This window comes from Pelodiscus sinensis, chromosome 7, assembly GCF_049634645.1.
Source record: "Pelodiscus sinensis isolate JC-2024 chromosome 7, ASM4963464v1, whole genome shotgun sequence".
NCBI lineage: Eukaryota > Metazoa > Chordata > Testudines > Trionychidae > Pelodiscus > Pelodiscus sinensis.
Window position 1 is genome coordinate 8,907,750 of NC_134717.1, and position 26,057 is coordinate 8,933,806.

A 26,057-nucleotide genomic window follows, 5' to 3' on the forward strand; every position below is an offset into this window, starting at 1 on the left:
CCGGCTTCCTGTAGTCAGCCCCTGGTCAGTTTCAGCAGGAATTAGATATAACTTCAGGAGGAAAGGCAAGAATGGCACAACCCCCACAAGTACAAGTCTGCCCTCACTTCCAACCCAGTAAATTCACTTTGCTGAGATCAAAGTTTTGCCCTCTTTTAAAATATGTAAGGTTGGGGGAAAGGATTCAAACAGACGTCCTTAGAGACCATTATTATTATGATATGTAATTATGGTCATGCCTAGATCATGTACTGTACAAATGCAGAGCAAAAAGTCCCCAAGTGCTTCCAATCTAAGGAGAAAGTGGGAGACAACAAGTAGATTCAGCAAAGAGACAGCAGAGCACAAGATAACAACGAGATGATTGTGATCAGTGTAATAACTGGAGATCACTTATTCAAGTTTCTGTTTTGTCACAGAGCACATGGAACCCAAGCAGAAGCAATACAAGCTTCCCTAATGGTTCACAGACAACATGCTTCAATCCTGACTTAGAAGGACCACCCAGGGCAGCTGAAAGCAGTTCGTTGCTGGGGCCCATTCAATCGATGCCCTCCCAAATGGAACTTGGATTGGTGGGTTTGGGGATGATGAACACAAGTCCACCAGAAAGCAGATTTAAATCACCCCTCGTTTCCCTTAAGTAACAAACACTAGCAATCAGTGGGGCATGACTTTCAGTTGCTGCCAATAAGGGATGGATTTAAATCAGCTGAACTAGTGATGTAGGGTTCATAAGGCATTACCAACCCCTGGAGCAATCCAGTCCCCCTCAGTATCTTTTTAATTTCACTGTCGATGCAGTTGTGCTACGGATCTACACTCTTGCAGCACCTTCCTCAGATCACCCAGCATCCAACTGCAGCTTCCTGCCTGCCCTACCTCAAGTCCAACTCCTCCCTCTGAAACTAACCTCCCACGCCTCTGTGTTTCATTAACACCAGGCCATCCAGGGTGTAGCCGCACCGGAACACTTTGCTAACAGGAGACAGCAGAACAAAATGTGCTAACTTCCCCAGGTCATGCTCCCATGTCCTATTCCAAACCCTGAAATCAATCTTCTGGAAAAAAAACCAAAAAAACAAAATACTGTAGATCCAGTCCTCCATGCTCCCTCCAAAAAGACTTATTTGCCTGTTTTCTCCTAGAGCCCTGCTCCATAAGATGCATCACCGTATGCAGTTACTTCCTTAATGGACACAAAAACATTATTAGGTCTAGTATGACCTTGCCTGAACTTCTCAGATGAAGATATAAAACTAGGGCTTGCTGCTTCATCACACCGACCAGCTGGCTGCTAGTTTGCTCAGTGTAGGGGAAAAAAAAGCATTGGATCTGAGTGAGGGAATCTGACACTTCTCCAAGAGAAACACTGGGAGCCAGCTTTGAGAGCAAATGATGGGATTTGTAGAAAGAGACCTTTAGGGAGGCTATAGAAAGCCCAGCATTTACTACAAGACAGAGACAGGCAAAAGTTTAATCAAAACAAGATTACCGCCTAAGGCTCCCATCCCACACTGCCAAAAATTCTGATGCCTCCCTCAAAATCCCATTTCACAATTCTTGCAGCAATAAAATCTTATCTGCCCCTCCACTGCAAGTAAGCCTCCTCCCCAAACTTCACTTAGCAGTTGCTCTATCTCCTTGCGAGAGTCTGTTGAAACAGACGCCTTCAGACTCCCTGCTTGGTCTGTCACAGTTTGCCTTGCTTCTGTCGCTTCCTCTCCAACACCAGACGTCAGCACCTGATGCTCCAGTGGTCTCTGCCAAGCTCTGTTCCAACAAGGAATGTATTTGCTCTTTCTACTGTAAAGAGGACTCTGTTCCTATATTTTTTATTCCTTGCCATCTCATCTCCTATTGTGCTTTTCACTTTCTGTTCTCTTTCTGTTCTCATCCCGCTATTTATCTTCCTTTTTTTCCACTCTTGAGTCCAACCCCTAGTTTCTCTCTGGCACCCGTCCCTCTCCCCTACCTACTGCTCAAAAACAATTAATTAAACCTATATTCAAGGTCAAACACTCTAATAACAAATATCAAGAGTATGTCCTTTAGGATGTAGCCTGATTCTCCATTGGTCTTAATATACCACATTGTTCCATCTCTCTCCTTTTGGGCCTGTGGAATGAAAAGTTCAATAGATACTACAAGCAAAGTACATCAGAATTGCTATTATTAATTAACATTTATATTGCAGAGGGTGACTAATTCAAGGGCCCATGGTGCTAGGCACTGCACAAGTATCTAAGAAACAACAACCCCTGTCACAAAGAGCTCACAGTCTGGAAGATTAGACACACACACAGATGAAAAGCTTGGCGGGGTGGGGGGTGGGGGCCGAGGAGTGAAAGATAACCACAGTAATTGGAGGTGTACAGCTCTTAGCCAATCAGGATCGTCAATCACAAGTTATTTCTTAGGAACACCTACAGCTTGCACACAGAGCTGCAGAGCCGGTGTGCATTTGAATCTTTTGGACTCGAACAAGACCTGTTGTCCTAAAACGGCTTTTTAAAATGCTAGCCCAGAACACCTCCTGGGGTTCAACTGGTGGCATGAACTCAAAGTTGTGGAGAAACCAGACCTAAACCGTCTTCAGACTCCTAAAGCAAGGCCTGAAAATAATCCCTGAACTGAGGGTGTCGTCCCTCTGAACGCCCTAATGATGGCATCTTCTCCCAATCAAGGCAGCTGTAAGTTAGAGCTAATCATGTTGGGGCTTGATCACTTTTTTCTCCTCTTCATACCTGGCTTATATGATGTGAGGGCTTTTTTGAGAGGGAGGAGTACTGAGCACAGAGAGCCCTTCCAACCAAAAGCTTTGTCATGTTATAAAAAATTTCAAGGTAGCGCTTCTCTAGCGTGCTGGGGTACAATCAATATTCCACACGTGTTATGGATTGGACCCCTCACTCCCAGGGGTTGCAGGCATAAGAGTATAATGGGTGGGAGTCAGGCACTGCCTTCCCAAACCGCCAACTTGGCCTCACCCAGACTCTGCCCCCAGAACACCTGTTGTAAGCATACTGGGGGCAGAGTGTGGCTGGCCCCAAGAAACTACCCTCTCCATGCTTGGGCTGCTTGGCTCCCCCCGTCCCACCTTCACCCACTGCCCATGCTCACTCCCCAGACTCTGGATGTGCCAGCAGAGCTATTCAGTCTGTGTCGCCTGATTTAGCGACTCTGCTGTACGGCTTCAGGCTGCGCTAATCCCATGGCAATTACTCATGCAAAACTGTTACATATCAACTAAACTCCGACCAATCAAAAAAAAATCAGGGCCATTTTATCCTTGGGCTCACATGAAACATATTTACTGTAAAATATTTTTTTTACAAGAGCTCAATAGTTCTTTTTTTTATAGGAAATACACAAGGTTGATTTTTAGGCCCGTTTCACTGGCACACAAATCAATGACTGGCCTTCTTACATTCTCACTGTAAATTACCCCAGGGCTACCAGGGGCATGATAGCTCTTATGCGATCAGCCAGTGCAAGGTATGTGAGCCATGTTTGTCTTATTCAAACCATATTTTGAGTTTAAAATGCAGATATTAATCTGTAGGTTCAACTTTAGAGCCTACATTCTATCTAGAGTGTTCTACAGTAACTCGGCCAAATACTGCATTTTTAACTGTAGCACTTCAGTACCAAACATAATCCTGACTCCTTCATTAAAGGTCACACAAGGAATGTTAGCAGAAGGGGAGTAAGCATGAAATACTTTTCAGCACTGTCAAGGGATTTTCAGCTCATTTCTGGCCAGGTTATAGGCACAAACATTTCATCTGCTTTTACAGAGCTTCTCATTACTGAGTCAAAACAAACAAAAAAGCCCTAAGCAAACAAACAAACTTCTGCTACTAGGTCAATTTCAGCTGAAGGTTGATTCTTCTCTCAGTAACACCAACCTAAATAAGGAGTAAGTCCCTAAAGACAATAGACGGATGTTGGTGCGAAGCAAGAGAAGAATCGTATCACAAGTATACGGCCTTCTTCTGGGCACCTTGGAATCAGAACTGTGGGAAGAGAAAAATAAGCTAAATAAAGCCAAAATATACTCCACATCCTTTTGCAGCAGAAGGAAACAGAAGCCATGCTGATTGTAAGAAATGAGAGGTGCTTTTTTTGGTCGGTGCAAAGCATGTTTAATGGCCCTGCCTGTAACTTGCAAGTAATAAGAACATTAGTCTTCATTCCCCACATATAAAACGCCTGACAGGGTTTTATCAAATAAAAAGCCAATATGCCACACTTATCAGTAAGTGACTTCAACAGCTCTTAAATTCTCAGTTTTTGACTCCCACTCTATAATGTTTGCTGACAAAGCCCAAAGCCCTGCTGGTAGTTATTTTACTGTTTACATTCCAAGGTGAGGGGTGGAGAATGGCACCTGAAAAGTTAGGTGGGATGAGGTTGACAATCAACTACTGACAAACATCACAGAGGCTGCACTTTACACACATGGAAATAAAAGGCTAGGCCCTCAGCTGATGCAAATCAACACAGGTTTGTTGACTTCAGTGGCAGCTTCACTGATCTATGCCAGATGGAGGTCCAAACAGTGTCAGCGAGTGAACCCCCAAACTTTTTCTCACTGTACCCTAATAGCAGACAGGAGTGGCCTGAGGCCGGATGCGGCAGTTGGCGCCCCAGGTGGAAGGCACAATTGGCGCCCCCGCCTGTACGGCTGTCAATGGCCGTGATGTAATCACAGGGCACCCGGGCGCCCCGTGACATCATCATCAGGCACCCCGGCGTGTCATCATCGGGCGCCCGGGCCGGCAGCGCCCTAGACAACTGCCTAGTTTGCCTAGGCTCATGGGCCGTCCCTGATAGTGGACCATGAGAACAGTAGCATGGTTTTCGATGGCTGCATTTACACTACTGCAGGGATCCACGCTCTGAGATCAATTCACTGGGGGTTGATTTAGGAGGTCTAGTTAAGACCTGCCAAATCAACCATGGATCACTCTCCGGTCAACCCTCTTACTCTATCCCGGATGAGAAGAGTAAGAAAACTCGATGGGAGAATCTCTCCCATCAATAGTCCTCTCCATGGTGTATCATATGATCATATGATAACAACTTAAAATATGTTGACTCCAGCTATGTTATTCATGTAGCTGAAGTTGCTATCTTAAGTCAACTTTCTGCAGTGGCGTAAATGTAGTCATTGAGGTGTCACACAGTGGTAAGCAATATAGTCCCAATACAGCAAAGCATTTAAGTATGCGCTGAAGTCCATACAAATTCAGGAAACTATGTCAGCATATTGTTAACTTTAAGCAAGTGCCAGGGGGATTTGAGCATCTTTTTAAAGATAATCACATGCTTAAATGCTTTGTGGAAGACACATGGGCACCTGAAGCAAGGCCGTACCTTCGTAGGGAGTGTTTGGAGGAAGGCATCCTTAAAAGGAACTGCAGGCTCCAGACACACACTTCGACATTTCTCAAAGTACAAAGGATATTTTCCCCTATGCCCCAGATTTCAAGACTCCAGAAAATCTGTCAGCCTTTTGCATAAAATTTGAAATTCAATTTAAGTACAAATCTGAATTTGTTCTACAGAGGAGTGTATTCAGATGGAGGGTTTGATTTGGGTCCAGACTCCAGATAAAATACAAAACTGTAACAAGAAGAATCAGGGTTCTCCTCAGTATGCAACCTGCTATAACTGAAGTCACATATGATCTTGATGAAAACCAGATTTGCTCAAAAGCAGGTCCAAGATACTAACATCTTCTTTACATCTTCGGCACATAGTACATCCATCACAAAAGCCATTTATTATGGAATGGCATTAGAACTCTGGCCTGAGAATAAGGAATTTTAGATGTAGCTAGGGTAGGTGATTTAAGAATAGATTTAGATGTTAATCCGCTAATAAAAAATGTATCATTCTGATAAAATACGTGACCTTCATAACTAAACTATAATCCACATAATAAGGTTTGCTTCTGCTGTATTATAACGATTTGATTATGTGTAAAAAATAGCAGGTTGTACCTGAAAAATAAGAAATAAATGTTTTATCTAGGTATTTAAACCACATCACTCACAGTGGTATCAGAATATCTGAAACAGACAAGCTCCATACAAAACGCAATTAACCCAACTTAAAAAATATTTTCTTCTAGAAAAAGTTAAAATTGTTATTGAAAATTTTGAAACATGAAAAAGGTTCAAACAAATCACTACTTATCCAAAATTCATCTGTACTTTGTGTTGAATGACGAACTGGGAACTTGGACCAGATTCCAAAGGCTTACTAAAATTTGTGGACTTTGGAGAAAACATGGACCTGCTTTTGTACAAATCTGGTTTTAAATCAACATCATAGACAATTGTAGTGCCTTATGGTTTCAGCTATAGTAGGTTCAATACTCAGGAGAACCCTGATTTGGAAATATTTTTGCTAATAAACACAAATTAAAATAATAATAATAATAATAATAATAATAATAATAGCAGCTGTGTCATAATAATAATAATAATAGTCTGTAACTTTAAATACAATGAGTAGTCCTATGGCACCTTACATTTGAATAAATATATAGGATCATGAGCTTTCGTCTACACAGCAGGGCTAAAGTTGAATTAAGCTATGCAACTTGAACTATGTCAATCAAGTTGAAATAGCTTATTTCAGCTTTTGGCATTGTCTACACAGCAGGAAGTCAAAGGACGAACACTCTTCCTTCGACTTCCCTTACTCCTCGTAAAATGAAGGTTACAGGAGTCTGAGTAAGAAGTCCTTCAGCTCACCATTATTTCGAAATAATGGCTTGCTGTGTAGACATAACCTAAGATGCCACAGGACTACTCATTTTTAAAATAACAATGTTACTCTTATGTAGCCTTAACGGCACTGTAAAGAGGAGCATTATCGTAAGCTGGGAATAAACTGGATGTGACTCGTATCCCAGTGCAGCAGTCTGTCCGCTAAGCAAGCAACACTATCTCCCAAGTTGAATTTATGGTGAATTAATTTATTAATCATTTGCAAGTATCCTGCTAAGTATTGGTCATAACTTTTAACAAGAATGAAAAGGTGTACTGAAAACTGCATTAATCACTATTTATCATTTGTTATGCTTGTAAATCTTTATGTGACTGACCAGGGAAATACTGGATGTCAGATTCTGCCACTTCTACAGGCAGTCCCCGGGATACGTAAAAGATAGGGACTGTAGGTTTGTTCTTAAGTTGAATCTGTATGTAAGTCGGAACTGGCTTCAGCCGCTGCTGAAACTGATCAGTTTCAACCGCGGCTGAATCTGGATGCCAGTTCTGACTTACATACAGATTCAACTTAAGAAACCCAGGTGTCCCCAAGTCAGCTGCTGCTGAAACTGATCAGCGGCTGATTCCAGGAAGCCTGGGGCAGAGCAACTCTGCCTCGGGCTTCCTGTAGTCAGCCGCTGGTCAGTTTCAGCAGCATCTGACTTGGGGACGCCTCGGGCAGAGCAGCTGGGGTGCTGCTGGGTTGCTCCAGTAGCGCGGCTCCTCGGCGCTACTGGAGCAACCCAGCAGCACCCCAGCTGCTCTGCCCCAGGCGTCCTGATTCAGCCGCTGCTGAAACTGACCAGCAGCGGCTGAATCAGGACGCCTGGGGCAGAGCAGCTGGGGTGCTGCCGGGTTGGTCTGGAGCGGCGCTGCGGGACCAACCCGGCAGCCCCCAGCTGCTCTACCCCAGGGGTAGGCAAGAAAAGCCTGGTCTGCTGGGGGGGCACTAGCTGCACCCCCCCCCCCCAGCAGACCAGGGAGACGGGGATGGCGGGACCGCCCAAGTCCTGCTGACCTGGGAGACGCGGAGCAAAGCCGCAGAGCATGCGGGCAGAGGGACAGTCCAGGCGCGCCGCGGCTGTCCCACTGCTGGCGTGCTCCGCGGCTTTGCTCCCCATCTCCCTGGTCTGCTGGTCAGACCAGGGAGACGGAGAGCAAAGCCGCGGAGCACGCCCGTAGGGGGACAGCCCAAGCGCGCCCGGGCTGTCCCGCTGCGGGCGTGCTCCAAGGCTTTGCTCCGCGTCTCCCAGGTCTGCAGGGAGACGGGGAGCAAAGCCTTGGAGCACGCCCGCAGCGGGACAGCCCAGGCGCGCTTGCGCTGTCCCCCTGCGGGCGTGCTCCGCGGCTTTGCTCCTGTCCCCCTGGTCTGCTGGGGGGGTCCAGCAAAGCCGCTGGACCCCCCCAGCAGACCAGGGACACCAGAGCAAAGCCGCCACCTGGGCGGCTTTGCTTGTTTGCCCAGGAGCAAAGCCGCCCAGGCGGCGGCTTTGCTCGGGTGTCCCTGGTCTGCTGGGGTGGGTCCAGCGGCTTTGCTGGACCCCTCCTCCCCAGCAGACGAGGGAGACTGGGAGAAGCTTTTCTCGCTCCGGAGGACACGGGTGGCGACCAGCCGCCCGTGAGCTCCGGGGCGAGAAAAGCCCCGTTCGTAAGTGCGGATCCGACATAAGTCGGATCCGCGTAAGTCGGGGACTGCCTGTACTTACACCGAGTAGTGCCTTAATATGTGGACTACTTGTAGAGGGAGGTACCAATCAACATATGCAAGGAAGATCAGGCTTTGAGCAATAGAAAAAAAAGAAAATGAGATGTGTTTAATTCTTGGTTTGATTCAAGACCAGAAATACAAAACTTGTTCATTCTGTTGCAGTAAAAGATGTTCAGGACCGCTGGAGAGATTTTATTACCATTAACTGCAACCCGTGGATAGGCACTATTGATTTACCAGTGGTTTTGCCCTACAGTTAGTAATCCCTCCATGGAGAAGTGTCAGAAGGAAAGTGTATATAGCAGGAGCAGTTCGGTTTAAGAAATGGATCTGGGAAGTGCAGCTGTTTCTGATTGTCAGATTAAGCGAGAAAAAGGGAAGCAGGGTAAAATGCCTTCTCTTGGTGGAAAAGGAGTGCAGTTTACCTTCGAAAGAATCATACAACAGCTTTTCTTCTCTACTTTAGCTTTGCAAATATCTGCTCCTTTACAGCTTGCACCAAATGCCACTGAAGTTCCATTGATTTCACTGAGGCCTTATGGTATCTGTATCAGAAAAGTTCTTAAACACATGATCAACAGGATGCAGGCACTGAAGTTAATGGGACAATTCACATGCTGAAAGTTAAGTACTTTCTGACAAGTAAAATTTTCAAAAGCATGTAAGTGATTTAGGAGCACACATCCCATTGGCTTTCACACAGGGTAACATGTTCAGAAGCACCTCACTACAGGCAGTCCCCGACTTACGAATGGGGCTTTCTCGCCCCGGAGCTAGCAGGCAGCGGGACCGCCCAGAGCGCAGCGGTCCCGCCACCTCAACCTCTGGGGCGAGAAAAGCTGCTCCGAGTGCCCCTGGTCTGCTGGGGACCGTCCCCAGCAGACCAGGGACACGGGAAGCAAAGCCGGGGAGGCGGAGGGGTCCCGCGCCTCTGAGGCTTTGCTCTGGCAAAGCCGGGGAGGCGCGGGACTCCGCCGCCGCTGCGGCTTTGCTCCCTGTGTCCCTGGTCTGCTCGGGGGGGGGGGGGGGCGCAGCTAGTGTGCCCCCCCCCCAGCAGACCAGGCTTTTGTTGTGGACCCTGGGGTAGAGCAGCTGGGGTGCTGCCGGGTTGGTCCTGCAGGGACCTACCTGGCAGCCCAGCTGTTCTGTCCCAGGCTCGAGATTCAGCCGTTGTTGAAACTGATCAGTGGCTGATTCCAGGAAGCTGGGGGCAGAGCAATTCTGCCTCCAGCTTCCTGTACTCAGCCCCTGGTCAGTTTCAGCAGCAGCGGCTGAATCTGGAGCCAGTTCTGACTTACATACAAATTCAACTTAAGAACAAACCTATAGTCCCTATCTTGTACGTAACCCGGGACTGCCTGTAGTTTGCTGAACTGGTATTGTATTTATGTTTGAGATGGACTGCATTAAGGCCTAGATTCTTATATCCTTACTCACATCAAGAAGTACCATACTGCACAGATATTCCAGTAAAGGCAGTGTTGTTACTAAGATGTTTTTTCCCCTCAAAGTGAGTAGGGATCTCCATTCTGCAAGCCTGGTCCATGTATTTAATTTGCCATTGATTACTAAATACCTTATGGCTCACCGTCCGATTTTTTTAATGGCACCCTTTTTGTAAAAGGAGTAAGTATTCTTGAAATATTTTAAAGTTTGCTTACATGAAAAAATGCCGCTGATACACATGATGAACTCATACCCTATAGTAATATGAGCGGAGCTGGGCAAAATGGTTTGGATGAATTGTTTATACTAGAATGGTCATTTGAGCAGGGATCTGAATTTGGGTCTCCCACCATCGTCTAGACCAGGGTCAACAACCTTTCAGAAGTGGCGGGCTAAGATTTAACTTTCCCCATCCCCCTCAGTGCAAACCCTTCTCACAAGCCCTTCTCCCTCCCATCCTGCCCCTGCATCCTCCTTCACCCTCTCAGGCCCCCACATCCCTGTGCCCCAGCGCACACACTGGCAGGGCAGCAGTGCTGGGACAGGGCGGGGAGGGGGGGAGTCACTTCCCTGGCTGGGGCCTCACCCCTTATCTGCAGGCTGCAGTTCCAGGGCTGCGGCAGGCAGAGCCCAGGGTTGCACAGCAGGATGCTGCGGAAGAGTCTCTCCGCCCACGGGGAGCCGCTGCAGCTTGGCCCAGACCCCAGCACTCCATGGAGGCTGCAGCAGCATGTGACTAGCTGGTGCCATCCCAGTCTGCAGAGCCCCGCCCTCTCCTGGAGCAGGAGGCAGAGCCTGTAGTAGGGAAGGGGAAGAAGAGTGTTAACCCCTTAGCTCCCTGCATGCCCCAGGGATGTGGAGCCCAGCACAGGGTCATGCTGCCTGCTCTGCTTTCCGGGTGCCCGGCCCCTATGCCATGCTGCAAAAAATCATCTTGCGTGCCACTTATGACATGTGTGCCACCCATTGCCGACGCCTGGTCTAGACTCTGGCCTGGTTGGTGACTATTGGTCTAGAGTCACATTTTCTTCTTTCCTCCACTCAGCCCCTCAATGACTATTCACGTATTTATACACAGTAAAACAGGAGACTGGGAGAGCCCTGCCCCAGAATCCCCCAAAGCCCAGTGATTAGGATGCTCTCTAGGGAGGTAGGAGACCCAAGTTCAAGCCCCCTAGTTCCCATCAGGCAGAGGGTGAACCAACCCAGGGTCTCCCTCATTGCAGGGGAGTGTCCTAACCATCAGTCTAGAAGTTATCAGGAGCAGCCTCACTTCCTTCCCTATTTTGTTAATCTAACCCCTTTAAAAATATCTAGCACGAAGAAGTGTCCGGTCAAACAAAGTTTCATTCAATGCAAAAAATCAACTTTCTAGATTCATTGAAAATTTCAGAATTTTTCCATTTCAGTTCAAGTCAAAACAATCCCACCTCCCCGAGCTGCCAGTGAATCAAAAAAACTGTTATTCATCCAGTTCTAGTTGTAAGTACTCTCAATGAAGTCAGCAGGAGCAGGGGTATTCAGCAACTCAGAGCCTAGTAGGAAATGCATGCCAAGCAGAGCGATTTTATATATGCTGGCAAATGTCCTTGTTTAGGCCTTTTAAGAGACCCAAATTAGCCTAGTGTATTTTTTTAAATACACCATGAAGATTTTGTTTTTAAACTGACACTTTCCACCTAATCTATTAATTGTGAAGTCTAGTATAAACAGTCCTCTGACTGGCCTCTCTGTGAAAGCTGGGGATTAGAGGGTAACCCTGTTACTGGCTCTTGCATAAATAGAACAGTGTGTGCTATATATGTACATCATTGCCAAGTTTTAAAAATGCCTAATATTTAGGAAACATAATGTATACATGAGAGCTGCTTTCAGAATGGAAAAGGAAAACGCAAGGATTTAATTTTAAAGGGACATCAGCAGATTTAAAAAACTGTATGTTTTAAAGGCAAATTTCCTGAGTGTTGCAAGAATTAAAAAAAAAAAATCTACCAGATTTTCAACAGTGATTGATGTTTTAGGTACCTCCAACTTGAGGTACCATAAAGGAGCTGATTTTCAGGAAATCTTAAGAACCTGTCCCCTGGAAAGTCAGAAAACAAGGATATGAAACAAACTTTAAGTAGATGGGCAAGACATTTGTTATAGCTTGTTTTTGTAATTATAATTTCAAGATCCTAGCACCATATTTTACATATGGGGAGTAATCTTAGAATTACAGAATCATAGAGCTGGAAGAGACCTCAGGAGGTCATCAAATCCAGCCCCCGGCCCAAGGCAGGCCCAATCCGAACGTTCTATTTCACTTTAACATGGGTGGAATCACATGTCAGTTTAGCACAGTTTTGTTGTTGATCTGTGAGTTTATAAGCATTCATTGCAATGCTGTATGGAGTACAAAAATGGACAATCCCCACCCCTCCCCTGCCAGCAAATAAACTATTTTGAAAAATCATGTGGGAGAACCAAGTACAAATCCTTGCTCCTCTATTTAGATTTCCAAAAAGGTTCCAAAAATGGAACAGCTTCAATAGAAGAGACAAAGACTCCTCTACCAAACCATCCATAGCTCAACAGTTAGAGTACTTCCCCCACAATGTAGGAGACCCAAGTTTAAATACCTGTTCCATATGCAGTGGAAGGGGGAATTGAAGCTTGGTTTCTTAAATACCAGGTGAGTGCCCTGAACACTGGACTATAGATGAGACGGAAAACAAAGGCAGTTAACACCATTACCTCTTCTGACTGTTTTATTTCCTCTGGGGCATCTTTTACCATAAAAGCAAACAGCACTGAGCAGTTTGTTTGGACCTAAAATAAAATTGTCGTCAGCTTTTTCTATTCACTGAAATTCTTCAGATTCTTTGCATTGAATTCAGGTTGAATTTTTTTAACCTATTTTTCAGAACCACCAGCAATCTGAAAATCCAGCTGTTCTCCCTGTGCTAGTAAACAACTGTTAGCAATGGCAGCCCAACCTGGAACCAGAAAAGATACAAAATCTTCGCTGCTGGAGCAGACTTTTGTGATGGACCAAAAATTAATGCTCCAGTACAAGCCTGGTCTCAGGGGCACTGAAGTCAGAGGAACACTCTTGACTGAGCTGGTTTGGATCAGCGCCTAAATGACGACAGTCCACAGTGACTCAGCAGCTAAGTGGAAAGAAGAAATCCAAAAGTTCCAGAACAGCACCAAGGTGGTTTACTTTGGCCGTGTGAAATGGTAACTACAAAATTCTCAAGGGCACAAGGATTTCCTCTGAATGGAAGCAATGAATAATGTAATGTACATCATAAGTGACTCTGTCACCCGTTTAACAGTAGGAAATGTTCATTTACTGATTGAAAAAAAGATGGGGCCGGGGGACGCATTAATCAAAGTTAGCCACTAAATCTTCATATTACAGGAGAGATATTAACGCATCCACGTCGGTGGCCAGGTAACAGTGTCACTAGGATATTGCTCCAGTGTTGCTAGGCTCATTGGAAAAAAAATATGATCAGCCTCCTTAATGGCAAAAACACTGACTGGATTGATTATTCTCTACGGGTGCAGTGTGATGGAAATTTCCACTCACCCTTTACCCACAGTCAGCTGTGGCCATAGGAGGTGGCAGGGAAGGCAGCTTTAAACTTGGGACTAGTGCTCAATTGGAGCCCCTCTACTAAAGCCTACCTAGAAGATGAGCTGAACCAAGGTCTTTCTGTATGTTTATGGGTCTGCCCCCTACATAGCACACCGTTCCTCGTCTGTGGGCAAAGCTGCCCAGTTCTACCTCAGCAAAGCAGGGGTGGTGTGGAGACAGACACTATGTTGTCCCCATCTTCAGGCAGATTTGGTGCTGCTGGCAGCCTGCAACATGGGTTCCATGGGGAGCAGTGAATCAGACCCCTCCACTAGGAGAAAAGACCCTCCCAATATATGTCAAGCTGTAGGATCCGTATCCTATTTTAAGAAAGCCACTAACACTTCAATACAAAATAGTCCCTCTTTTGTTATTTTCTAAATCTTGCTTCACTCCCCCTTCCATTGAACTGAAATCAGCATCCCCTTAATTTCTCAGCTCGATTTTCTATTCTTTTCTTCCAACGAGGTCTATAGAGGGATGGGGTGTTCTCCGAGCAGGATGACGTGCTTCACAGAGGCAAGCCAAGTAGCTACTTAGGCAACCACTAAGTCTAAAAACACTCGTTTCCATCCTTCTCAACACGTGTGTCCGCATAATTCCATGCTCTCATTGTCATGCAAAGAGGCTTGTAGAAGAGGCCGGATACACCCAGAAAGCAAGAACAAACTAAGCTCATTATGTTCACCAGAGATCCCACCACATCCTCCACTTACATAAAGGAGGGCTTTCCATTTTGGGGAATGTAGCACACAGGCCACTGTGGAGAAAATTTACCCCAGGGCAGAAAGGCTGCACAAAGCACTTGTTATTGTTGAAGCGCCACTGAGCATTTACCCAACCTCCCCGCCCCCCGGGAGAATCTCAATCTGGCTGGGATGCAGGGGACCCCATGAGGTAACCCGAGCAACAGGCTACGATGGCCCCTCTCTACAACCAGCACTCTACAGAGAAACACTATGTCACCATCTCCCCATCTCTTCTCTAGCCAGTTGGAATTCTGCAGGCACACATGACCTGCAGTCCTTGAAAGGGAAGGTTCTGTTAGAAGAGGGCAACCTTTAGAGTTTGCGCCACTGTCACTTCTACTTCACTGAATAAAACAAGAAGTTGCACAGGAATTAAGTTCATGACTGCTGAATCGCTATGCTGCCCTCCATCCACGCTTAATGTCAATAGACTCACGTGTAAGGAAAGAGGGTGTGGCACATGCTTTGCCCAGCCACTCTGAATACTGCCCACTGGGAAGTGCATTTTAGCCTGACTCTGCATGGGCAAGAACCCCTGGAAAGTCAACTGGACATCAATCTGGCACCTGGATGGAGCGAGATGCTGTAATGTAGCCTTGAACTACATTGGGTGCCCTCACTTTTATCCATCTCACAAGAGCAAGGCACATATTCAGTGCTTACAGAAGACAACAGTCTGTATCCCAAAATATTTGTTATTTACAGGTACTTTTAATTAACTGATCATTCAAATTGGTAATTTTGCGGCACCTTTCAGTACCAGATTCGAGCTAGAGGGGGGAAATCCTGCTTGTCCCATTGGCATGCCCTTTCTGACCAGTGCATACAAACCTCTCCTCTACCACTGGCTGGCAGATGACACACACTTACAACTAGTTGTGCCTTTAACACCTACAAGTCCCATCTTGTTTTTAGTAACACATTCAGCTCTTCAGCATTCCATGCTTCCATCCCGAGGGTGAGGGACAAGAACTGTTAAAGCCATTCCTGCAACCTGCTGACCTCTGCACTAAGGAAAGCCAAGGGTTTCTTTGTATGGTTTTATTTTAGCCGCACCAGTTATCAATCATGCTACCTGCTTTGTTTCTTTAGATGCCATATTTTCAGCAGCACTCCCTTCCCCCATCCCCTCACCACTGAAAACACTCAAGAACGCAGAGCAAGAAAGTGCTAGCAAATGGTCAAGCACAAGCATGTCCTTTCTTTTAGCATTACCTTTCAAGGAACAAACACATAGTCTATTTCTTCCCTCTGCCCCTCTGGAAGCATAGTGACAACATGCACCAAGTGATTCCACAAGCAAATTCATTAACGTATCAAGCAAAACGAGTGGGTAAAAAAAAAATGAACCAACATACCTGAATAAGAGAAACATTGTGTAGACTAAGTCTGAAGAGGTAGTTCCTGCAAGAGAAAAAAGAAGAAAACAAAGTCATTAGATTAAAAAGAACTTTAAAAATAAAGGAGAAAGTGAGAGGAAGTCATATACTTTCTGCTAAATGGTATAATTATTCATGTATACAGGCAGCAAGCCTTTCCAAGAGCAGTGGTTCCATGATCCAGCAAAGGAACAATAGGAAATGCTAAAACGGTGTCTCTTGTTTCATAGAAATATAGGGCTGGAGGGGACCTTTAAAGGTCATCTAGTCCAGACCCAACTAAACCTAAACCATTCCTGACAGGATTTTGTCCAATTTGTTCTTAAAAACTTTCAATGGCAAGATTCTACAACCTCTCTTAGAAGCCGATTCTAATGCTTAACTATCCTTATAGTCAGAAAGATTTTCCTAATATTTAACCTCAATCTGCCTTGCTGCAGAGCCAAACAATTACTTATTGGCTTACCTTCAGTGGACATGAACAATTCATTCTCATCGTCTTTATAACAGTCTTTAGCATATTTGGAAAACGTTATCAGGTTCCCCTCACACTTTTCTCAAGACTAAATATACCCAGCATTTTTGTTTTAACATTTCCACATAGGTCTGGCTTTCTAAATCTTTCAACATTCTTCCTCTGGATTCTCTCCAAAACAGGACAAAACACTCCTGGTGAGGCCTCCGCAGTGGCAAGTACAGCAGGACAATCACCTCTCTTTGCCTGTCTTTTCATTAATTTTATAACAAAACTCTGAGCCCATTTTGAGCCAAACTTTCCAATGCCTGTAATGCAGCTATACAAAGAAACCTTAATGACTAGGAGTCTGATTAAAAATCTTCAGTTGGTACAAGGCCCGTGGTGCTACCCCCTCCTGTTTCTCTTCTGGGAGTGGAGAGGAGATGGACTCAGGAAGGTGCAGAAGAGAGCAGAAAGCAAAGGAAAAGAGCAGCTGCATTCTGCTAAATGTTCTCCACACACAAAACCTGCAGTGAAATCAGAGTGCCCTAAACCTGTGTTCTGTGTGGCACCTGCCAATGCACCCACATCTATGCCATGATGTAGAAATGTACCAAGCAAAGAGGATTCTTGGGCAGACAAGTAGAGGAAGGTTCTGACAGGATAGTTCTTGCTGCCAAAGGCTACAGGGCAGGGGTGAGCAAGACAGCATCTGCCAACCAGGTCCAGCCTGCCAACCCGGTTGATCTGGCCTTCAGCGGCCCTGACACTCCTCCCACCCCCAGGCCAATCGAGACCTGGGGACAGGGAAGAGAGCAAGGTCTCCTCCCCCTGCCAGGGGCATGCAGAACCAGAGGGAACCATCAGATGTTCAAAATGGCTGGTGGTTCTCACTAGGCACCACACTAGGCGGTTCTCACTAGGCAGGGTGGGGGGGGGGGAGACTTTGCACGCTCCTCTACCCCCAGGCCCTGATTGGCCAGGGGAGGGCATGAAGTCGCCTTCCCCCGCCAGGGGCATGCGGAGCGTAGAGGGAACCGCCAGCTTTTCAAAACAGCTGGTGGTTCTCTCTAAGCGCTGAACGCCCCTGGCAGGGCAGGGAAGGGGGAGAGGGACTTCACATGCTCCCCTGCCCCTAGTAGGTCAATCAAAATCTGTGGTCTGGGGAGCACACAGTCTCCTGGCCCCGCCCCTTCCGCCTGTGGCCCCACCTCTTCCAGGGTGGCCTGCAACCACTTCAGAAATTTGTGAAGTGGCCCCACTTAAAAAATTATTGCCCACTTCTGCTACAGGGGATGGCCAGATGGCTATAGGAGGCAACTAGCCCAGGCATCCCCACAACACTTTCATAATCTGTACAGACCTCAAGAAAGAGCCACAAATTGTTTCTTTTTTCCCCCTGTAATCATTTGTGTTATGCAGGTTTTTATGCTTAATAATCTTGATTTAATGCGTTCATATTTCCACCCAAGCCTAATGAATATATTAAATATAGTACATTAATAAATATAATAAATAGAGAAAGACTAGCGTAATCCAATGGCTGGAAGTTGAAGCTTGACAAATTCAGACGGGAAATAAGGCACACAATTTTTGACAGAGTAATTAACCATTGGAACAATTTATCCACGGCTGTGACAGATTATCCATCACTGAATCTCTAAATCAAGGTTGGATTTTTTTTCTAAAATAGATGTCATTTATTTGGGGAAGCTGTATGAAGTGTGTTATACAGAAGATCGGATTAGATAATCACACGGGTCCCTTCCACTCACCTGCACAGGAGTAACTAACACAGAGGAGCATGAGACCCTTAAAAGAGCCCCCATCAAAGCAAGTCACAGACAGTAATAAATTAATGATTTCCTTAGAAGCATTTAGGCAGCGTGGCCTAAAAGAGCACTAGACTGGAGTTCTAGTCCCAGATCTTTCATTGGCCTGTTGGATGACCTTGGGGAAGCCATGTCTCTGCCTCAGTTTCCCCACCTGTAGCATGGGGGATAATGAAACTGACCTCCTTTGCACAGAGCTTTGAAATCTATCAGATCTATTTACCTGCTGATGAAAAGAGCTAGGGATTGTTATTATTATTAGCAAAATGCATCCAATGTATCTTTCCAGGTACTTAAGTAATAACACCTCCACAAACCCAGTAGTTCTTTCATACACGTCCCTTCTCTTGGAGCTGCCAAACCTCTCAGATATTCTGTTATTAACCAGCTACCGACTTAAGGTTTGTCTACACCATGCTGCAATGCACACCACAGGGTTTTCATTCTGAAAGCGCACTAACCCATTGTGCACTAACTGGTCTGCGTACAGCCTACTCATGCACACCAGAAGTTCCCCAGTGCTCCGAATTGTAGTGGTGTTTGAAGCATGTACTAGGTTGAAGCATAGTCAGGAAACTTTAGTGAAAACGAAGAGTCTACACAGACCAATTACTGTGCAACAAAGTAGTGTCCTTAGAAATTATATTGTAGTGCACATTGCCACGCTGTGTAGAGAAACCCTTTAACAAACATTATGCCCTGCAAAGAGCTCTGTTTAACAGACCTTTGGACTAGGGTTACACAAAGCTACTTGACTAGGAATTTTCGATCCGGCAGCTGATATTTCTTGGCCCCCTTAGGAAAGTATGCACTAATTTAACAAAAATAGTGTGGCAGCTCCAGTGTGTAAGGCATCATGAAATAATCCTGTTCCTGAAGGTGTTAAAGCATGTCACAGGGCCTCAAGTCTTGTAACACTCCAAGGAAGGAGTTCTCATGATAGCTGGCTTGGAGTTGGTATCCTGTTGTTAAGCAAGCTATTTAAATGCATTGATTTTGAAAGTCACATAACACACATTCCAGTTCCTTGTTTTAGCCTTGTGAAACATGGGGTGGTTTGATTGAGTGATAAACTTTTAATATTAGATTTTTTTCCCCCAAAGAGGAACAGGTTCAACCAAAATCTTTTAAAGAAAGAGGCATGTTCAAAGGAGATAGTTTTCCTTGCATCCTAAAGAGCTGCAGAAAGAACAGAGTCTATTTGAAGAAAAGCAGGCTCTATCTTTGCAGAGATCACTGTGTGGTGTGCACACATACGCATCAGTTGTGAGCTGTGGTCAGGTGTCACACAATCCTCCAATAGTCAAAGATATTAAAGTTCACACAATTATCACAATGATTTTCCTGCTTCTTCATGTTACTCCTGAGGGAATTCAGTGCCAAAAAGATAAAAATTCTGCACCCAATATTTTAAAATTCTGTGTATTTTATTTGTCAAAATAACACAAGATAATCACAACAGTTTTAATTATCTGGGTAATTTGTTGCAAAATAACAGCAAATACGTCTGTAACAATACAGACAACAAAGATTCAGGAAATGTTGTTTGACAAATAGATTCCTTTCTAGATGTATTAATATGGTACTCTGAACAATAATGCATTGAGACTAGAAGGCAGAACCATAATTCCTGCACCCCCCAGAAGCAGCACAATGGCAGTGGGGAGACAGGGAGAACAGAGAAGCCAAAGGAAAGGAATTGCTGGGAAAGATCCTGGGTATAAACTTGAAGGGTTATTGTGTATTGGTGGGGAAAGTATGGAACAGGTTTGGTTGAAGAGAGAAGAGGGATTGTTATGAAATGACCCCTAAACCTGCATCCCTCAGCCAGCCCCTTCCCGTCATTTTCATGTGTCCCTGCACCCCGTCCCCATGTGTCTGTATCCCTACTTAGCCATTCTCCTTCCCCTTGTAGCTCTGCACCCCTCCCCCTTTGCCCATATGGCCTTGCACCTCCCTCCATTCAGCCCCAACCCCAGTCTGTCCTCCCAAACTAGCCCTTATGAGCTCCTGTCCGTTACTCCTCCAAGCAGCCCCAGGCTGTTTGTCTCACATCTCATCTCCTGACCTGGCCCGACGAGCTGTGAAGAAAGCAGGCTCTTAATTCTTTCCTAGCTGGCTAGAACTTGCTAAGAGCAGCTGCTGCGTTCTAGAGCCACAGCTGCCCTCCGGGGGAAGCAGAACTGCTGAAGTTATTTTTTGCTAGGGCAGGGTGGGCAAATAAGGCCTGTCGGCCACATCCAGCCCACCAAACATTTGGATCTGGACTGCAGAGGGTCACCAGGACCTTTGTGCTTGCTCCCTGCCTGCCGCGGCCCCACACAACGCTCAAAGTGGCCAGCTTGCATCCGTGAGGCACGTACCCTTTGAGAGCAAGTGGGACTCCACACCTTCCCCCCAGACTCCATCACCATCCTCACAGCCTTCCATGGACCAGAAACCAGCCAATGGGAGTGCTTGTAGGCACATGGCACACAGAGACCCGCTGTTCCCAGCCATTCTGAATAGCCTGTGGGGTTGCAGCAGTCAGGAGCCTATCTGAGGGTCCCACTGAGCCGCTAGCTGAGAGTCACCTATGATAAGTGACTGACAGGCAGAGCCTGACTGTGGAACCCCTATACACGCCCACCCTCTGCCCCAGATCACAACCCCCTCCTGCATCCAAACTCCCTCCCTGATCCAGCATCCTCTCTTATACAGTACTCCTGCCCCAGATCCGAACCCCCTTCTGTACCCAACTCCATCCCAGAAACGGCACCCTCTCCATTCATATAGTAGAAAAGTATGCACGTGCGCACACGCACACGCACACACACAGACAGAGCTACTTACCAAATGCTTGGAGTGCCCCCCCCCACCATTGAAAATTATTGCCCACCCCATGCCAGAACTGCTTCTCTGATCTAGCACCATCGTGCCCTCTGATGGGCAGAAGACAGAACTACAGACATTTTGCAGCAGAAGCTATTTTTGTCAAAAAATTAGAAGTATTTTCATGCACAGCTCATGAAATATGTGTATGCGCAATAGCACATAATTCCTCCAGAAGTAATTTAATACACAGCTCTGCCTTGCAAACACTACTGTGTAAGAATGCAGTCCTATATATTTGCCATGTCTCCATGGAAAAAAGTGGGCCCCATTTACCAATACAAAGATTTTGTTTCTTATTTCTCACCCAGAAAACTCAACATGACATTTAGGATCAAACGAGGTTCTTTTCTTCTCACATATCAACAGTAATAGAAATTCTGCTGACCATATTATGCCGTCAGTGTTGCCTGTTCAATTCTTTGACTTTTAGTGACTTTACAGTGTTATAACTGAAAGAATCTAACAATTTTACAGATGATGCGCAAGAAGCGATAGAATCCAGATAAGTTGTTCTAAGGTGTATTGGCCCTGCAGGACGAACAGGAGGAAAAATCAGCAAAAATGTATTTTACTTCCTATATTCAGCAACTGTTACCCTACATACACCCAGGTAGAAGGAAGATCTGCTGAGTAAGAAGGCACCATTTTTACACAGTCACTTTTAAAAGTAGAAGTGTGATTTAAGGCCCCTATTTGAAAAGGTATTTACAAAAGGTACCTCAAAATGCTCCCACTGACTTCAGTGGGATATGTGTTTAAAGTCACATGCCTGTTTAAAAACCTTGCTGAACCGGAGTTTAAATCATCTGGAGGTGCAGAATTAAGGAACACGCAAGCGCACCATTTACATATTGGCAGAGCTGCCAACCTTATCACACAGGAGCACTACATAACCCAATGCACAATCTGATGTTGGCCAAACAGACTCTACGTAATTTTAATAAGATTTAAAGTCACGAGCAGTGATTTATGTTTTTTATGTTCAGCTTGTTTGGTGTGTATTTCTACAGAAACAAGCTATGTACAATACGGTCTGTTTAAAAACAAAGAAATCAGTGCATAAACCAGGCATCAGAATTACAGAAAACGGGGCAAGGGAAACCATAAAGAATACATAACCTTCTCCCAAATTATAAGCAAAGAGCTGCCTGGAGCTGTTATCCCAAGCCCCGCCAAAAACCGTATGAAATTCTCTGGTGAGCCATGTATGCCCTGCAGGCCATAAGTTAGACCCTGCGCAACTGGGTGGGGAGCTGAGCCCCACTTCTAGTACATTCCCACCAACCTTACCCTCCTCTCGCACATTTTTTTCTAAATAAATTTCAGTTATTTCCTCTTCACAACAATATTTTTTTTTTTTAATTAACAAACCTGGAGCAGACCAAACTCGCCAAAGGAATAACTTTCTGGTGTAACTAAGTTATCCTACGAACACCTTTCTCCCATAGCTCTAAACAAAAAACTGTGTGAATACATTTAAAGGGACAGGATGGTGTTCACTTCCCATCCAAACTGTCCTCTTCATTTCCTGTCCTAAATTTCCAGGCAAGGTGACTTCAGAGTTGGCTGCATTTCACAGGTGAGTAGTTCTAGTGATTATCATTTGTAAAGTGCTCTGTGCCCTTTGGGATAAATAGGATCATATATATCATAATATATACCATCCAAGCTAATTATCATTATTCCTTCTCTTATTTCTCACTACATCTAACTCATTTCTAAAAATTCCCCTGTTCTTATTTCTTGTATTTCAGTAGCACCCAGAAAGCCTCAACCAAGACCTGGTTCAATCGTGCAAGATTTCCTATGTATGCATAGTAAGATCATGCTTTTTTTCTAAGTCCCCAATTCATAAAGAATAGTGATAGAAATGTAGCCGTCTTAGTCGGGTGTAGCTGAAACAAAATACATTTTCTGTTTCAGAAAGTATTTTGTTTCAGCTACACCAGACTAACACTGCTACATTTCTATCACACCTCTAATACCATTAGCTCACAGACATTTACCTTTCCCCACCTCTAATATCATTAACTCACAGACATTTACCTTCCTTCCCCCACCCCCATTCCCCTTCTGTTCTGAAATGTGATTTGTCCTTTTCATATGTGTTCACTTTTTTTTTTAATGTATCCTTTGATATATATGGTTGTGACTATTTTCTTCCACTATTTGATCTGAGGAAGTGGGTCCGGCTCACGAAAGCTCATCATCTAATAAACCATCTTGTTAGTCTTTAAAGTGCTACATAGTCCTGTATTCCAATTCATAAAAGCACTTATGCACATGCTTAATTATAAAGCCATGTTTAAATCCTCATCACATCAATGGTATTTAGGCACATGTTTAAGTACTGTTCTGAAAAGGAATGTTTCCCACAATCTGGGCCTACTCCCTGTTTATTTGCAGGTTTCTTAGAGCTTCACTACAGTACAAATCCTAAAGATAGAAGTGTTTATTAACTGGCTGGCCTGAAAATGATTAAATGTTCCTCGTACCTACCACCACGTAGTATGAGTTGTAACGGAAAGGGAGAAGTCTAGATGCATCTTAAAGAGCAGAAAAACATATCCACTTAATTCTCCTTCCAGTAACATTCCACAGTCAAATCTTCTTACTAAGTAGCCATCTCACTTGGCCAAGTGCACCCTGGCTGAACTTTATCACACATTTCCCACATTCTCCCTCCAGAACTGCCTTACCTTGAAACAACTGCACGGAAGGCAAAAGTATGTCATCTCCAAAGCACGGAGCAATGTGACTGCAAGAGAAACCGGGCATTTCTAAGGAGAAGCCATTTAACATGATCTTCAACAAAAGCCGAGATCTCCTCTATAGGGTTTATAAGTATTTTACAGTATACTTGAAGCACACGGGTCTACAAACAGATGTGTATTCTGCTCTCTGAAAAACCCTCTCTCTTTTCAGGCATCAAGTCTGTCAGAACAATGCCTACTGATTAAAAGAAATCTTCCTTCTTATTAAAAAAAACATCCTGATCCAGAGCTCACTTATGCTGCTATAAATCAGGAAGAGCTCCAATAGAGCTTTACCAGTTTAAAATGATGAAATGGGGTGGTTGGTTTTCACGTCTTGTTTCCATCTATATTTACCATCTCTCTCTAAAACCACACAAAACAACTCAGCGGTGCGTCAGAATGACCTCTGCTGAAGACTGCAAAGTTACACATTTTTCCAGTGCTGGTGGCTAGTTGGGATGCACAGAAGCAGATAAGGTTAATTCACAATTAAAAGCTTGCTTGTGGGTGAGGAATGCAGAGGTGCTGAGAGAGAGAGGAAACATTTTCTATTTTGGGGACATTACCTCACGGATACAGACTGATTCTTCTAGAAAAGGGAAGTTTTAAGCCAGCCATGGACTACAGCATCCTGACACGAGTTCTGAAAAACTAGAGAATTAAGGTATATCAGTGTAATTATGGGAAGGAATGTTCTGTATTTGTGTAACACCCAGCACAGAGAGGTCCTGGACCACGAAAGGCGTTCCACGAATATACTAGTGATCAGTACTGGATAAAAGCAGGCAAGACAAAAACCAAGATGCAGACTGAGGTGTAAGACAAATCCTAACATCTTGCTTTGGCATTGTGCATGGCTTAGGACTGAACACAAGACTAGTAGCCAGGAGCTGCTGGCTTCTCTAATACCTGGGGACTAGAACTGAGGTCTGCAGAGCACAGGACAACTGATATTCCCACAGTGCCACCAGGAAACCATGCAAAGAACACTGTGCAATAGGCACCATAGGAGTCCACAGCCAGACTCTCATTCTAACACTTGCTTACAGGTCCTGGCTCTTACAATGCCTCCAACTCCTGCTTGATGACTACTGTCCCTGGCGGGACTTCAGTCCAGCTGTGACTAGTAGGCAAAACTGCCTATGTCCTTGTTCCTCTCACACTGCAGCCATAGGCCTGAAGAACACTTTGTATGATAAACATAACTTAGTCATGCTTCACCAACCCTCTTTTACAGGTGGGGGGAAAGAAACAATGGAAAGGTTAAGAGAACACACATTAAGGCAGGAACCGAATCAGAATTAAACCGCAAGTGACTTGACTGCCAAATCCTATGCTAGCCTGACCTACAACATCCTTACTGAGGCCCAGATGTGCTTTGAACTTCTAATATGTCTGTGTATTCCTCTGATGTTGCCATCTCAAGAAACCCAGGACACTAACAAATGATTCCAGGCTTCTCACTCAGGAGTTGATTGCATGCTGACTCCACCAAGGGATGCAGTAATCCCTTCAGCAAACACTACTCTACTGATTCATTTACAGGGCCCTACCTATGGATGCTGGAGGAAAGCTGATCTGCCAACAACTCCCTTGCAACTTGTAATCTCATCAGCCTGTAATTTTGTTTCTATTGAAGAAAAACTTGTCTGGAACATCACTCTTTTTAAAAATCAATGGTTGCTCAACAGAGAACTGTACTAAATGGCACATAGTAATATGATGCAGTTACTCTGTGCGCAACTGCTTTTCCCATAGCAACATTTCTCTGAGATGAATCTAGGTAGAGCTACTGTAGAGTCCTCTTAGCTGGGACTGTCTTATAGGCAGCAGATCATGCCGATTAATCATATGTCCCAATTTTAAAAAAAACAACCAAAGACTTTGTGGCTGTCACTGTGCTCATCATAATAATTTGGTCCCTCACACTGGCAATGAAACTCAAGACTCTCCTGATTCCAAAAGCACTGCCACCTGACCAGCCATGGCAGAATTCCCACCAGCTGAAGCAGCACAGGGCTTAATCATGCAGTTGAGCAGCTCTGGTTCTGCTTAGTAGAAGGCAATGGTGTGCATGACAGTTCTGAACAAAATACAAGGATAAAAATAATATTCAGAAAAATCCTAACAGCACAGAAATTCAGTGTGGATATGTCTTAGCAGTAGGAATAAATTAAAAACAAAATAGGGAACTTCACAATGAAATTCTTTGTGAAATTTCCACCCATCTACAAAGCTGGTTGAATTCCCTCTTCCCCAAAATCTCATATTTGGCAAAGGGGAAATCACAAAAACGTCCATGATACTTTCCCCCGACTAGCTCTGATTATTAGGTTCTCTCGTTCACCCTTCTGACAGTTCAGGATATTCTCTTACACACTTTCCATGCAAGCTGTAATAATCTCAAACTATAGGGCTTTGACCACTTTCCTAGAGAAACTAT

At 44.9% G+C, this 26,057-nt stretch overlaps 1 protein-coding gene across 9 annotated transcripts in view; it reads right to left on the reverse strand.

The window, feature by feature from the left end:
- SEMA5B (semaphorin 5B) overlaps positions 1 to 26,057 on the reverse strand; it is a 372,195-nt gene that overhangs the window by 122,198 nt on the left and 223,940 nt on the right. For all 9 annotated transcript variants that reach the window (XM_075933113.1, XM_075933119.1, XM_075933111.1 and 6 more), the window contains one exon: positions 15,675 to 15,720. In XM_075933113.1, the coding sequence (XP_075789228.1) occupies positions 15,675 to 15,720 (46 nt within the window). The remainder of the gene's footprint in view (positions 1 to 15,674; positions 15,721 to 26,057) is intronic.